General features: G+C 49.1%; 1 protein-coding gene across 4 annotated transcripts; it reads left to right on the forward strand.

Moving 5' to 3' along the window:
• The first annotated feature begins 13 nt into the window (after positions 1 to 13).
• Positions 14 to 13,325, forward strand: TSNAXIP1 (translin associated factor X interacting protein 1). 4 transcript variants are annotated; one of them, XM_043600855.1, is made up of 16 exons: positions 16 to 481; positions 3,236 to 3,335; positions 7,506 to 7,618; positions 7,766 to 7,892; positions 9,031 to 9,124; positions 9,668 to 9,864; positions 10,274 to 10,409; positions 10,860 to 11,029; positions 11,110 to 11,269; positions 11,346 to 11,476; positions 11,611 to 11,736; positions 11,868 to 12,020; positions 12,124 to 12,233; positions 12,446 to 12,572; positions 12,689 to 12,795; positions 13,001 to 13,325. In XM_043600855.1, exons 1-16 carry the CDS (start codon positions 435 to 437, stop codon positions 13,239 to 13,241), a joined length of 2,139 nt encoding a protein of 712 aa, XP_043456790.1. In that variant the 5' UTR covers positions 16 to 434; the 3' UTR covers positions 13,242 to 13,325. The 4 variants fall into 4 exon arrangements, with proteins under 4 accessions (XP_043456792.1, XP_043456790.1, XP_043456791.1 ...); XM_043600857.1 differs by lacking the exon at positions 11,868 to 12,020 and having other exon boundaries at positions 14 to 481; XM_043600856.1 differs by lacking the exon at positions 3,236 to 3,335.
• Positions 13,326 to 13,359: the final 34 nt, after the last annotated feature.

The raw sequence follows: 13,359 nt of genomic DNA on the forward strand, positions 1-13,359 counted from the left end.
CAGAGCTCTCCAGAGGCGGGCCAACCCGGGATCGTAAAGAACTTAGGGAGATGTAGTACAAATCTGCTCAGTGATAAGCCTGCCCGGCAGAGACTTCAAGAAACCAAAAACTACAATTCCCGCTGGCAACGTAGCTCCAGGCCCTCAGTTTCCCTCTCTCCCCCACTGCCTCTGTTTATCCCCTCGCCTCAGTTGTGATAGCTAGGGTCAAGTCCGCTGTAGTGATTGACTGAGGGAACCCTGCTCCCGGGTCCGAGTCCACCTTTGCTAACTGGCTTTCCTCCTAGCCTTCGGCCTTGGGGTGAGGGGGCGTGGCACAATCTTGACCCCGCCCCCGCCTCTGGGATGCTGGGGCCTGGTCGCCATAGCGACCGGCTGTACACTACCACAACTTCACAGGCAGTGGATGCTGGCTGTCCGGCTGCCCGAGGGTCATGGCCTTCCCGAAGCCGCGGTGCTCCAGCTTCGCGACCACTTCGAGGTAGGCGCTGGCCAGACTGAGGGCGGAGAGGAGGGTTTGGAGAACTTGCAGAAAGAGAAAAGCTTCTGTCCATTGATTCGGGGCTTCAGCCCCACCGGATCGCTGGGGCAGAAACAGAATGCGGACATTACGTGCTAGCAAAAGAGCTGGCGCACTTTAACATTAGTAAGAGCCAGCCTCTTTATATTGAGCGTATATGATGTGCCAAGTGCTTTATATATAGCATATTTAACTCACAACTCTATGAAGTAGTAATATCTTCTGGATACTTCTATTACAAATAGAAGTCTGGAGAGATCATGTGTTTTACACGTTTACAAGTGGAGGAGCTAGGATTTGAACCCAGCCATGTGAGACTTCTTAGCTCTTAGCCACAGAGATAAATGGCCTCTTCACCCATTGGTTTATGGCAAAGATGCTTATCGAATTGCTGTCTATTCAGAGGTTGCACCCTCTGGGCATTGCAAAATTTGACAAGTTCTATTAGCCAGGAAAGCCACAAAATGTACATAATAAGACAAAATTTGGGGATAAATGTCTTTCTAGCTTTGGGAACCCAAGAAGTCTCTTAAGTTCTGGGCTTCTGCTTCTGTATCTCAAACGTGGGGATGTTACAGCCCACCTCACAAACATTGCCGGGAAAATTTAGGCAGAATATACGAAGCTCTCATCACAGTTCTTGCATATACTAAACATTCGGTTGTTTAATGAACGTAGTTTCTCCCTTCTACTCATTTCCAACGCAAAAACTTGATCTCACCTAAACTCTAATCCTTCAGGGTTTGCTACCTCAACAGAGAAAGCCTACAAAAGTCAGGAAATTGTTTGCCAATTTGATTATTTTATCCAGAGTTAGAATGAAACTATAAGAACCAGGCAGCAGGCTTGAGAAAGAGTGTTGTTACCCAGCACAGGAATGATTTAGGAAACTGCAGTCATGTTTGAAAGGGATATGAAATGGATTCAGAAGGAGAATCCCCATCTATTTTAAGAAGGAAGCATAGGGGGTCACCTGGGTGGCTCAGTTGGTTAAGACACCAACTTCAGCTCGGGTCATGATCTCGCGGTTTGTGAGTTCGAGCCCCGCATGGGGCTCTGTGCCAGCAGCTCGGATTCTGTGTCTCCCTCCCTCTCTCTGTGCCCCTCCCCCACTCAAGCTTTGTTTCTCTCTCTCTCTCTCTCTCTCTCTCTCAAAAATAAACATTAAAAAGAAGAAGAAGAAGAAGAAAAAGAAGAAGAAGAAGAAGAAGAAGAAGAAGAAGAAGAAGAAGAAGAAAGCATAGGGGTGCCTGGGTGGCTCAGTTGCTTCAGCATCTGACTCTGGCTCAGGTCATGATCTTGCAGTTTGTGAGTTCAAGCCCAGCACTGTTCAAGCTGACAGTGCAGAGCCTGCTTCGGATCCTCTGTCCTCCTTTTTCTCTGCCCCTCCCCGGCTTGAATTTTCTCCCCCAAAATAAATAAACTGTAAAAAAAAAGTATCAAAAGGAAGAAAGGAAGGAAGAGAAGAGAAGAAATATAGGGGCAGTCCCCTACTGGCTCAGTCAGTAGAGCATGTGACTATTTTTTTTTAATGTTTATTTATTTTTGAGAGATGGAGAGAGTGCACGAATGCAAAAAACCTTCCTTTTCTATAGCTGCTGTTTATTTGATATGGTTTGTTCATACTTGTCCCATTGAGAGATAAGAGAGGACTAGCGTTTGGGGTGTCACTGCTCTATGGAGTAGGACTAAGGAACCAAGTCCTTAGGTTCCCAACTAGATTCACATTTACTGCTCTCAACTTCTCTGGAATACAGGTAGTCCCAGTCTCACTTTTATAGACAAAGACACTGAGGTTCAGAGAGGTTAAACAGTATGCCCAAGGTCATTGGCTAGCAAAGGGAACGAAGACACAGGTCTGTCTGGCAGCATAAATGACCCCCACCCACTGCCACCATGGATTTCTGGAATTACTTTTCCCTTTTCTTCACCTGGATCTGCCTTCCCAGGGAAGCCCTCCCTGTTGATCCCCAAATGCCTTCCTAGCCTGAGGAAGGATGGCACTCCCTCCCAAGAGGTCTAGGAGCTAAGGAACCTTCTTAGAATCAACTTTTCTCCCACCTTATGGTTATCATTAACATCTGCACAGCTCTTGCAGCTTACAGGCTGTTTTTGCATATCTCTTTTCCTCGTATTAAACTTCACAACAACTTTATAAGATAGGAAAAGCAAGAATTGTCTCCATTTCCTTATGAGCATACTAGGCTGAGAGAGGTCAAATGGCTTGCCTGGGGGTTCCTGTTGGAACCCCAAATGTCAACCCCCAGGCCTTTCAGCCAGTAAGTGCAGGATGGGGACTCACACACCAGCTCTTGGACCTCAGACCTTGTGCTTCTTGTCCTAACACCTGTCTTTGGTATCACACCCCCAGAATGTGCCAGTCACAAACGTGAAACTCCTCTGAACACTGAATGAAAGTTTAAGTCCACAGAGTTCTCTGGGCTCATGAAGGGCACTCATGAAGGTATCCTGTCACTGTAGGGATTGATGAGATCCTCAGCATGAGAAGGTTTCCAGGAATGTAGGAAAATGTTTTGGGCCCATGGCCAGGAACTTATTGGCAACATCTCTGGGAATCTATAGGCACTGCTGGGAAGACCCAGAGCCTAGCTCTGCAGGGAAAAGAGGCCATGTCCTGTTGATCTGGGAAGGTTGGAGGTGCTCTCCCCACTCAGAGCTCTGTCATCTACCACTGTCTTCCCCTTCTCTGTGCAGAACACACATACAGCCTTCAGGAGTGACCGTAGATGACTCCTACCTCACAGAAACCAAGAGCTCCCAGAACCGAAAGTTTTCCCAGAGACAGAAGACGCTGGTTAGTGGCAATGTCTTGCTGGAAACCCAAATGTCAGCTCCCAGACCCTAGCTGCCTCCCTCTCTGCAACCCAAAAGCACCACCCACCTGAAACATGCACCCCCCCAGAAGCCAGCAGCTTCTCTCCAGTCAGGGAAGTGTGGCTTACAGTGGCCAGACCCATCAGGCTTTAGGGTAGAGGTGTGCAAACTGGTTGCACCTCATCTGAAAAGCCTTTCCAGACCTCCCCTGGCAGAGAGAGACTCAGCTCCTTCCCGACACCCTTCCCCTGCAGCTCAATGTTCTGGAGTGGACCTCATTTTTTCATTCAGCCTGCCATATGCCAGGCACTGTGCTAGATGCTGGGATGGTCACACCAGATCTACCAAGGTCCTTCAGGGCTGTGACTATATGTTTTTGTTTTTGTTTTTGTGTTTTTTTGTTTTTTTTTTTTTCTGTATGGCCCTGATTCCCTGATAGCGTACTTGAGTGTTTGGCATATGTTGAGAGCTCCATAATGTTGTGAGTAAATGTGTGAAGGCAGGAGTAAAAAGATGTTATTACCCCCTTGTGTTGCTGGCTCTGGGTTGGCGGCAAGAGACTCTACTAGCCTCAGGAAACTGCCCTTCCACCATTCCTGTTCTTTTAATTTTTTTATATAAAAATGAATTCTGTCTTGGGGCACCTGGCTGGCTCAGTCCGTAGAGTGTGAGACTCTTGATCTCTGGGTTTTGAGTTCAAGTCCCGTGTTGGGTGTACAGCTTACTTAAAAAAAAAAATAATGAATGCTGTCTTATTAAGTACTTTTGAACTTTTGTTGATACAGTCATAGGGTTGTAATTATTTAATTAGCAAACCGACTTTAAAAAAAACACACACACACAGTTTAGCAAACTTATAACTGCAGTTCACAGTGGAGCATTATGGGCTGTGTGGTGGTTTTCTTTGTGTGTGTCCCCTATGGGGAATTTAAGGACACATGGGACCCACACTTTATGAAGCTGGAGATTCCCAACGTGGGGACCCAGACTCCAGAGAGGGAAAAGGAATCAGTGTGGACTCTTCGCAGAGACCAAGCGCAGCCAGGGCCTCGGAAGACCGATAATGGGGCACATGATCCCCCCTCCACCCAGCTGCCATCCTACCGTGTACCTGGGCCTAAGCACTTTCTTCCTGCGAGGGCACCACCATTCTTTTTTTTTTTTTTTTAATTTTTTTTCAACGTTTTTTATTTTATTTTTGGGACAGAGAGAGACAGAGCATGAACGGGGGAGGGGCAGAGAGAGAGGGAGACACAGAATCTGAAACAGGCTCCAGGCTCCGAGCCATCAGCCTAGGGCACCACCATTCTTAACCACCAGAGGGCATTACTCCCTCACGCCGCCCCCTGGCCACGCCCCTTCCCATTTTCACCCTCAGGAGGAAGCAGAGAGGTAGGAGCCCCAGTGAAACATTTTGCACCCGTTGGCTGGTGGAGGCCAGTTGGTAATGATAACAACGACCTGGAAGCCGCACTTGCCCCAGAATCAATGTAGGATAACCATGTTTTCTCCCCACACAAACGGCAGACAGAACACAAGTCCTGGCCTTTTGAAAGTCTGAAAAACTTATCAATTCACTAGGGTTAGATGCTTCTTTGACAAATTCCCAGATGTCTTTCAGAATTACTTGGCACAAAATCACAATTTTGATAAAATTTCAAAAAAATTGTTTTTCTGGCTTGATTTTTAGCAGTTTTAATTCTCTCATTTTTCCAGTTTGCCTATTTATACTTTATTTACTCTCTTTTTAACTATTTAAAAATTTTATTCTTGATAGTTCTTCTCAAACTCAAACAAAAAGAAATCTTAAGGCTTTCTTTCTTTTTTTTTTTTTTAATGTTTATTCATTTTGGAGAGATGGAGAGAGACAGAGCATGAGCAGGAGAGGGGCAGAGAGAGAGAGAAGGAGACACAGAATCCAAAACAGGCTCCAGGCTCTGAGCTGTCAGCACAGAGCCTGATGTGGGCTTGAACTCACAGACCAGGAGATCATGACCTGAGCCCAAGTCGGACACTCAACTGACTGAGCCCCTCCACCGCACCCCCCCCCCCGGGATCCCAGAAATTTTTGAAAAATGTACAATTGTAGAAAAATAAGCATCCAATGGCCTATCATTAGAGAATAATAATTGTTGATAACTTTTTACATTATTTCTTGTTTTTTTCTAGACTTCCATTTTTACCTAGTTGTGCTTATTCCTTAATTTCAGGCTTTACTTAACCCTTAGAGCTGTAGGGTTAGCATATTTCCACATTAAATCTTTTTGTAAACATTTCATGACTGCTTTTATTTTTTAGACATTTAGGAGTTTTCTAATTTCTGGGTATTTAGGAATTTATTAATTTTTCCACAGTCATAAGTAAGGCTTTGAGGACAGCCCTTCTGCATAAAGCTGCTGCTCCATCTCTGACTCCCTCTACACTGGCCACCCCAGGCCTCAGCCTCAACCAGCCTGCTCTCCTTGGACATTGGCCCCTATTCATTGCTCTTTAAAATTCTTTTTTTTTTTTCATATTTTTTTATTAATTTTTTTTTTTGAAGGAGAGACAGACAGAGCATGAGCGGGGGAGGAGCAGAGAGAGAGAGGGAGACACAGAATTTGAAGCAGGCTCCAGGCTCTAAGCTGTCAGCACAGAGCCCGACATGGGGCTCTAACTCACAAACTGTGAGATCGTGACCCGAGCCGAAGTCGGGTGCTTAACCGACTGAGCCACCCAGGTGCCCCTAAAATTCTTTTTTTTTTTAATTGCTTTTTGATGTTTATTTCTGAGAGAGAGAGAGCACATGAGTAGGAGAGGGGCAGAAAGAGAGGGAGCCACAGAATCTGAAGTAGGCTCCAGGCTCTGAGCTGTCAGCACAGAGCCCAACGCAGGGTTCGAACCCACCAACTGTGAGATCATGACCTGAACCGAAGTCAGACTTTCAACCGACTGAGCCACCCAATCGCCCCCGTAGCTCTTTAAAATTCTTGCTGTTGGGGTGCCTAGGTGGCTCAGTTGGTTGAGTGTCTGATTTTGGCCCAGGTCATGATCTTGTGGTTCATGAATTTGAGCCCTGCGTCAGGCTCTGTGCTGAGAGCTCAGAACCTGGAGCTTGCTTCGGATTCTGTATCCCCCTTGCTCTCTCGTCTCTCTCTCTCGTCTCTCTCAAAAATAAATGAAAATGTTAAAAAAAATTCTTGCTGTTTCCCTGAGGTGTTAGTGTTACCCAGGCAGTCTGTGTGCCCCACCTTTAAACCTGAGATACACCCCCTCTCCTAGAGTGGCCTCAGTTCCTCTCATATACGTATTCAAGTTTTACTGAATGAACATCACAGATATTATTACCTCCTCCTCCAAGATGTTAGCCTTTTCTGGTCCCCTCCAGTCAGGGCCCATCCCTACCTGGTAATCTGCATTGGCTTTAGTCACTACCTGGTGCTAGAGCCCACATTCTTAATTATGAACCATATTAAGAGATGTTGGGGGGGTGCCTGGGTGGCTCAGTCGGTTAAGCATCTGACTTTGGCTCAGGTCATGATCTCACCGCTCGTGAGTTTGAGCCCCACGTTGGGTTCTGTGCTTACAGCTCAGAGTCTAGAGCCTGCTTTGGATTCTGTCTCCATCTATCTCTGCCCCTCTCCTGCCTGCTCGCTCTCGCTCTCTCTCTCAAAAATAAATAAGCATTTAAAAAGACAGAGAGAGATGTTAGGGAGGGGCGCCTGGCTGGCTCAGTTGCTGTAGCATGTGACTCTTCATCTTGGGGTCATGAGTTCAAGCACCATGTTGGGCATGGAGCCTACTTAAAAAAGAGAGAGAGAAAGAGATGTTGGGGGGGGCGGAATTAAGAATAGAAGGAGGATGGGGGCGCCTGGGTGGCTCAGTCGGTTGGGTGTCCGACTTCGGCTCAGGTCACGATCTCGCGGTGTGTGAGTTCGAGCCCCGCGTCAGGCTCTGTGCTGACTGCTCAGAGCCTGGAGCATGTTTCAGATTCTGTGTCTCCCTCTCTCTCTGACCCTCCCCTGTTCATGCTCTGTCTCTCTCTGTCTCAAAAATAAATAAATGTTAAAAAAAAATTTTTTTTTAAAAAGAATAGAAGGAGGATGATGGAGAGGAGCATCAGGAATGGGAGCAATGTTGCCTTGGTAACCTCACCTGTCTCTTCCTGCAGTCCTGTCAGTTCTCCATTGGTGGCCACCTGTCCCCATGGCCCACATACACCAGTGGTCAGACCATTCTGCATAATCGAAAGCCCTGTTCATATGATTACCGGAAACGAGCAGGGTAAGCCAGGGTCAGCACTGTGGTGGATGGGCTGGTACAGACCCAGCATTGGGCCCAGAGACAGCACAGGGGTGTGTGCTGCCCCAGACCAAGGATGCAAGAGCCCCATGGTGTGCCCATCACATCTCATCCCACCATACCCTGCAGTAGTTGGCAGCAGCAGCCCCTGGGCACTACTAAGCCAAGATACCTGGAGCAGCTAGAGAACTACCTACGCAAGGAGCTTCTCCTGCTGGACCTGAGCACAGATTCTGCCCAGGAGCTGAGGTTGCAGGTCAGAGCCACAGAATAACTGTGGGGAGGGCAGGAGGACAGGTGGGAGGAAATTTTACTCACTAGGACTCAGCATTCAGACTTCAGGAGAGACTATCCTCTCCCTTCTCTTTTGGGTCCCTATTCCTGGTAAGGGAAACAGGTTCTATGACAAAGTCAGCGAGCAGGCAAAGCTGGAACCAAAACTCTCCTGAGGCTTGAGTTTCACACCTGAGTCAGGTGAACTGGATGCTGTCTCCAGTTCCTTCAGCTTTGTGACCCCCAGTGCCTAGTTTGGGTTGTTGGACATCAGTGAATGGAGCCTGAATCCTGGCAATTGGGCAAGCAAGGGTCATATGGTGTTCACCAGCCCAGAGATGACAGACTCAAGCTTGAGGAACTTAGCCCAGACACATAGAGAAACTTAGATGCAGATTAGATTCTGGTACATACTAAGGAGGGAATCACCAAATCCCTGTTCTAACAGGGATGATGACAGGAAATCCCTTACTTCTGACTTAGTCACAGATAGAAACACTTGCTGAGCACCATCTGTGTGCCAGGCCCTGAATGAGGCCTTGTATACAATCTCATAGGCTGAAAGTACCTCATCAACAAGGAAGCAGAAGTTCAGAGAAGGCATACAGCTATGAAGTGGTAGGGCTGGGATATGAACTCAGGACTGATTCTAGAGCCTGTGCTAATTCCAGGACATAATGCTGTGCCCCAAAACTTGTGTCCAAATTGGACAGGAAACCATACCTTTACTTGCAGGTGAGAATACAAAGCTAGAGGCTTGAATGTCCTCCTGTCCTCACAGGTCTGTAAGATGGCAAGGGGATGATGGTGAGAGGCTAACTAAGGCACAGTGCTTGGAGGCTGGCTGCCTGGAGAGCCAAAGTGGGGCTCAGATACAGAAGGGACAGCCCTGACCCAGGTCATCTGCTAGCCTTCAGAGATAGCACCAGGAGAACAGCCTCCAGAGAACAGTTGAGAGGGACATAGCTACCCCTCAGCTTCCTGGCAATGAGCGACCCATGTGGTGCCCAGGGGTATTTATTTGAATGTGGGTCACCAGGTAACTTCATGCTACAATATTTCTAAACTTAAGAGAGTGGCAGCTATAGGCCAGGAGGTGACAGGTCCCCTTTTCTTGCCAGCCTTACAGAGAAATCTTTGAGTTCTTCATAGAGGACTTTAAAACGTACAAGCCATTGCTATCTTCCATCAAGAATGCATATGAGGTGATGCTGGGTAAGACTGCAGCCTCTGTGCCTGGGTCCAGTCTGGAAGGCATGGAGAGCATCCAACTCTTACCTTCTGGGGTTATGCAGCCATGTTGGGCAGCTACTAATTAGGCCTTGAAGTCACCAAGCTTTGCTCAGCCTTTTTGCTTACACTGTCCTGTGATAGAGCACCTAACCACCTCCTGTCCTTGGGAAGTATGGTAAGAGAGCAACTTCACTATTGAGAGTGAAGCCCAGGATTAAGTGAGTACCTTTGGGAAGTAGAGGCTCCCAACCAGGCTTAGGAGGTGCCGGGCATGGTACAACTACAGGACTAAAGGCTATAGAGAGAAAGGGCATAGATGAAAACCCCAGTCCTCAACTAGACTGTGTCTCTGGTTTAAAAGCCAATGCAGGAAGGCCTTAAGCAGGAGCCATGTTTTGAACAAGGCAGTGATAGACTCCTGGAGTTTGCAAGGGACATAGCCACTCACTGTTACCTTCGATCAGTGTCTCCTGGCTGTTTGTTCTCCATGGTCCCAAAGGTAGTCTCCCACCTGTCCCTGCTTAGCCCACCAGAGGGAGAAGATTCGGGCTCTGGAGCCCTTGAAGGCCAAACTTGTCACTGTGAATGAGGACTGCAACGAGAGGATCCTGGCCATGCGGGCTGAGGAGAGATATGAAATCTCCATGCTGAAGAAAGAGAAGATGAATTTGCTAAAACTCATTGACAAAAAGAACGAGGAGAAGATCTCATTGCAGAGCGAGGTGAATGGGAGTGGTGTGGTGACCAGCTCCCTGAATTACTGCTACCTCCAGCCCAGGGGTGACCTGAAGCCTTGGGCACTAAGGTGACCCCTAACTCTCTACCCTTCTGCCTGGAATGATATACTGAGCCACCACCTACCTCCAGAGGCCCTACTTCCACATTCTGTCTTCCTTCTTGGCTTAGCACTGGTTCCATGTGGCCCCAAATGATAGCAGTCCTGCTTCTTGACTCCCAGACTTTCTCCACAGGAGGAAGCATTGGCACTTTGTTGGATTTTCAGGAATGGCCAGCCTCCTTCTTTTACCTTTTCTCTTCCCAGGCCCTGATGTGGCCACCCAGCATCCATCCCATCCCCTTTGATGGCTCGCTAAGTACAGTCCCATGACCACACAGCCACCTTCCCAACAGGTGTCCAAACTGAGGAAGAATTTGGCTGAGGAGTACCTGCACTACCTCAGTGAGCGAGATGCCCGCAAGATCCTCATTGCAGACTTGAATGAGCTGCGGTACCAGCGGGAAGACATGTCACTAGCCCAGTCCCCAGGTAAGCCTGAGGTGGGTTTCTTTCCCCTGAGGAGGCACTAGAGGAGTCTCGCCACTCGTCCCCATTCAACTCTCCTACATTTGTTCATTCCATGCCCATTCACAATGCTGGGGGGTGGGGTGGGGTGAGGTGGGGATATTCTTGCTGCTGCCTGGGTCTGTGGATCTTCTGAGCTGGACTGAGAATCATAGACTCCTTGTTTAAGTAGGAAACAATTGTTGGCCGCTGAGGCAACTGAGACTCCCTGAGAGCAGGACAGGTCTGGTACTTCGTGTCCTGGACTTCTCTGTTTAAGCTTGAAGTTGTAAGATATTAGTGCTGTAGGAAAGACCCAGGGCTTCCCAAGCAGCGAGAGAAGGACCTGGAACAAGCCCTGAGGAATATTCTAACCCTGCCCTGGGCTACAGGCCTTAGAGTCAGGGTGATGCAAGCTGGCTGGTACCCTGACAGGCATCTGGGGCGAGGACCCCGTTAAGTTAACACTGGCTCTGAAGATGACCCGGCAAGACCTGACCCGCACACAGATGGAACTCAACACCATGAAAGCCAACTTTGGAGATGTGGTGCCCAGGAGGGACTTTGAAATGCAGGAGAAGACCAACAAGGATCTGCAGGAGCAGGTGCTGGTGGGCAGGCAGGTCAGGCAGGGTAGGGAAGGGTCATGCAGGTGGGTAGTGAGGATCAATCACCTTGTCCGTAGCTGGACAGCCTGAGAGGTGACTATGAAGAGGTCTGCAAGGAGCACGAGATACTGCTACAGTTGCACATGACCACACTGAAGGAGCGGGACCAGTTTTATTCTGAGCTCCAGGAGATCCAGCGCACCTCTACACCACGGCCTGACTGGACCAAGTGTGAAGGTAATGATGGCCATTGGACTCCCAGGGAGTGCTCAACGATGTGGTTTGGACTCCAGCTCCCTCTTCCCACCTGCAGGTGTGGTGGCTGGGGGCCCAGATCGCTGGCAAATGCTGGCCGAGGGCAAAAACAGTGACCAGCTGGTGGATGTGCTCTTGGAGGAGATTGGCGAGGGCCTGCTCCGGGAGAAAGACTTCTTTCCTGGTCTGGTAGGGGTCCCTGGGCTTGGGAGGCTTGGGGCCAGAGTCAGAACAGCCAGGCCTTGCTGCTAAGACTTGAGATTCTGGGGAACCATCTTGGGCTCTGCCTGGGCCCAGAGATGAGCTGACATTCTACCTTGCAGGGCTATGGGGAAGCCATCCCCTCTTTCCTTCGATTTGATGGCATTGTGGAGAACAAGAAGCCAACCAAGAAGGATGTGGTAAACCTACTCAAAGATGCCTGGAAGGAACGTCTTGTTGAGGAGCAGGTCAGATCTTATGGGCCATTTGGGCCTGGTGTGGCCTTGAGAATCCTCCCGGGAATTCCATCAAGGTGTTAGGGGGGAGGGCTAACCCACCATGGGGCAGGGTTACTAAGCAGTCGTCCCCAACCCTGCAGAAAGAGAAATTCCCAGATTTCTTCTTCAATTTCCTGGAAAATCGCTTTGGACCTGGTGATGCCATGGCCTGGGCTTACACCATTTTTGAAAATATCAAGCTCTTCCGTTCTAATGAGGTCATGAGCCAGTTCTATGCACTCTTGATGGGAAAGGTGAGGTTGGACCTGGCCCTCCACCCTTTGTCCCCACCATAGGCCAGGTCTATCCCTATCACTTCAGGAAGCAGCAAGTTAGTCAATGCTTCCTTCCCTGTAGAGGAGCGAGAGTGTGTACATCAAGCAGAAGGAGACCGTAGTACAGTTGCTGAAGGAGATGACAAATGCTGACAGTCAGAATGAGGGGCTGATAACCATGGAAAACTTAAGGTGAGAGGCCAGTCCAGCCACCACAAACTCCTGCCCAACATTTCCTCTGGCCAGGCTCCCAGGTGTGCAGGGGAAAGGGGAGCCTGACAGGAAGGGCTCACAGCCCCAACACTTGTTGTCCCTTTTGAGCAGTAGTGGGGCTGGCAGAGTGGTACAGGAAGATAAGTGGGTAGGCCTGAGCCAGGCCTGTTGGCCCTTGTGTCTCCCCATAGCACTGTCCTTAAGAGCACCTTCCCCTTCAAGAGGGAAGAGAGAATCCAGCAGCTGATGGAGGCAGGGGGCTGGCATTCCAACAGTAGCAATGCAGACTTGCTCAACTACCACTCATTGTTTATAGAGGTAGGTATGGGTGTGTGTCGGGGAGTGGGAGTTGTCCAGGAACTTGCCCAGCCCTGCCCTGGCCTCTGCTGGACCCTAACCAATGTGTCCTCACCCTGCCTTACGGACCCTCCCAGGATGAGGAGGGCCAGAGTATGCCCTTTGTGCAAAAGCTGTGGGAACAGTACATGGATGAAAAGGATGAGTACTTACAGGAGCTAAAGCAGGAGCTGGGCCTGGAACTGTGAGTAACTCCTGAGGTCCTCAGGCCCACTTAGCCATAGGCATATCCTGCAGGTTGGGCCACAGGGTGGCATCTCATTGCCTTGGATCTCCCTGTGCACTGAGTTTGTTCCTGGGTACTATATACTGCTCAAGCTCAGCAGAGGACATCTTGGGGCCTGGGGTACAGAAGGGTCAAAGCCTATCTCTCTTTCTTTGTGGGGTAGCCATGATAAAGTAACCCTACCCAAGGTACGTGAAGCCCTGATGAACATTGATCCCGGCCTGGACAAACAGACCCTGAATAGCTATTTGAGCCAGGCCTTCCAGCTCCCCGTGACAGAACTGCCTGAGGAGGGTGAAGAGAAGGAAGAAGGCATTGTGGAACAGCTCCAGATTGCCCTGGAACAGCTTCAGATGATTGACCTCAGGCGCATGGGGCCTCGAGAGCAGGAGCCTGCAAGCTAGGGCTGCTATGGGCAGCCTCAGTGCTCCAGTGCTCTAGTGCTCCTAACCCCTAACTTTTAGTATAAAATGATTTGTCTGAACCTATTTTCCAGGTTGTGCTGGGGAATTGAGAAGAGGG

The sequence above is a fragment of the Prionailurus bengalensis genome, chromosome E2, assembly GCF_016509475.1.
Source record: "Prionailurus bengalensis isolate Pbe53 chromosome E2, Fcat_Pben_1.1_paternal_pri, whole genome shotgun sequence".
Lineage (NCBI taxonomy): Eukaryota > Metazoa > Chordata > Mammalia > Carnivora > Felidae > Prionailurus > Prionailurus bengalensis.

What these genes read in the sequence shown, in the direction of transcription:
- TSNAXIP1 (XM_043600855.1), top strand. Translation starts at nt 435, where the DNA reads ATGGCCTTCCCGAAGCCGCGGTGCTCCAGCTTCGCGACCACTTCGAG. An exon ending in AGCTTCGCGACCACTTCGAG is followed by an intron (nt 482 to 3,235) that starts GTAGGCGCTGGC and finishes TTCTCTGTGCAG; the next exon opens with AACACACATACAGCCTTCAG. An exon ending in ATAACCATGGAAAACTTAAG is followed by an intron (nt 12,234 to 12,445) that starts GTGAGAGGCCAG and finishes GTCTCCCCATAG; the next exon opens with CACTGTCCTTAAGAGCACCT.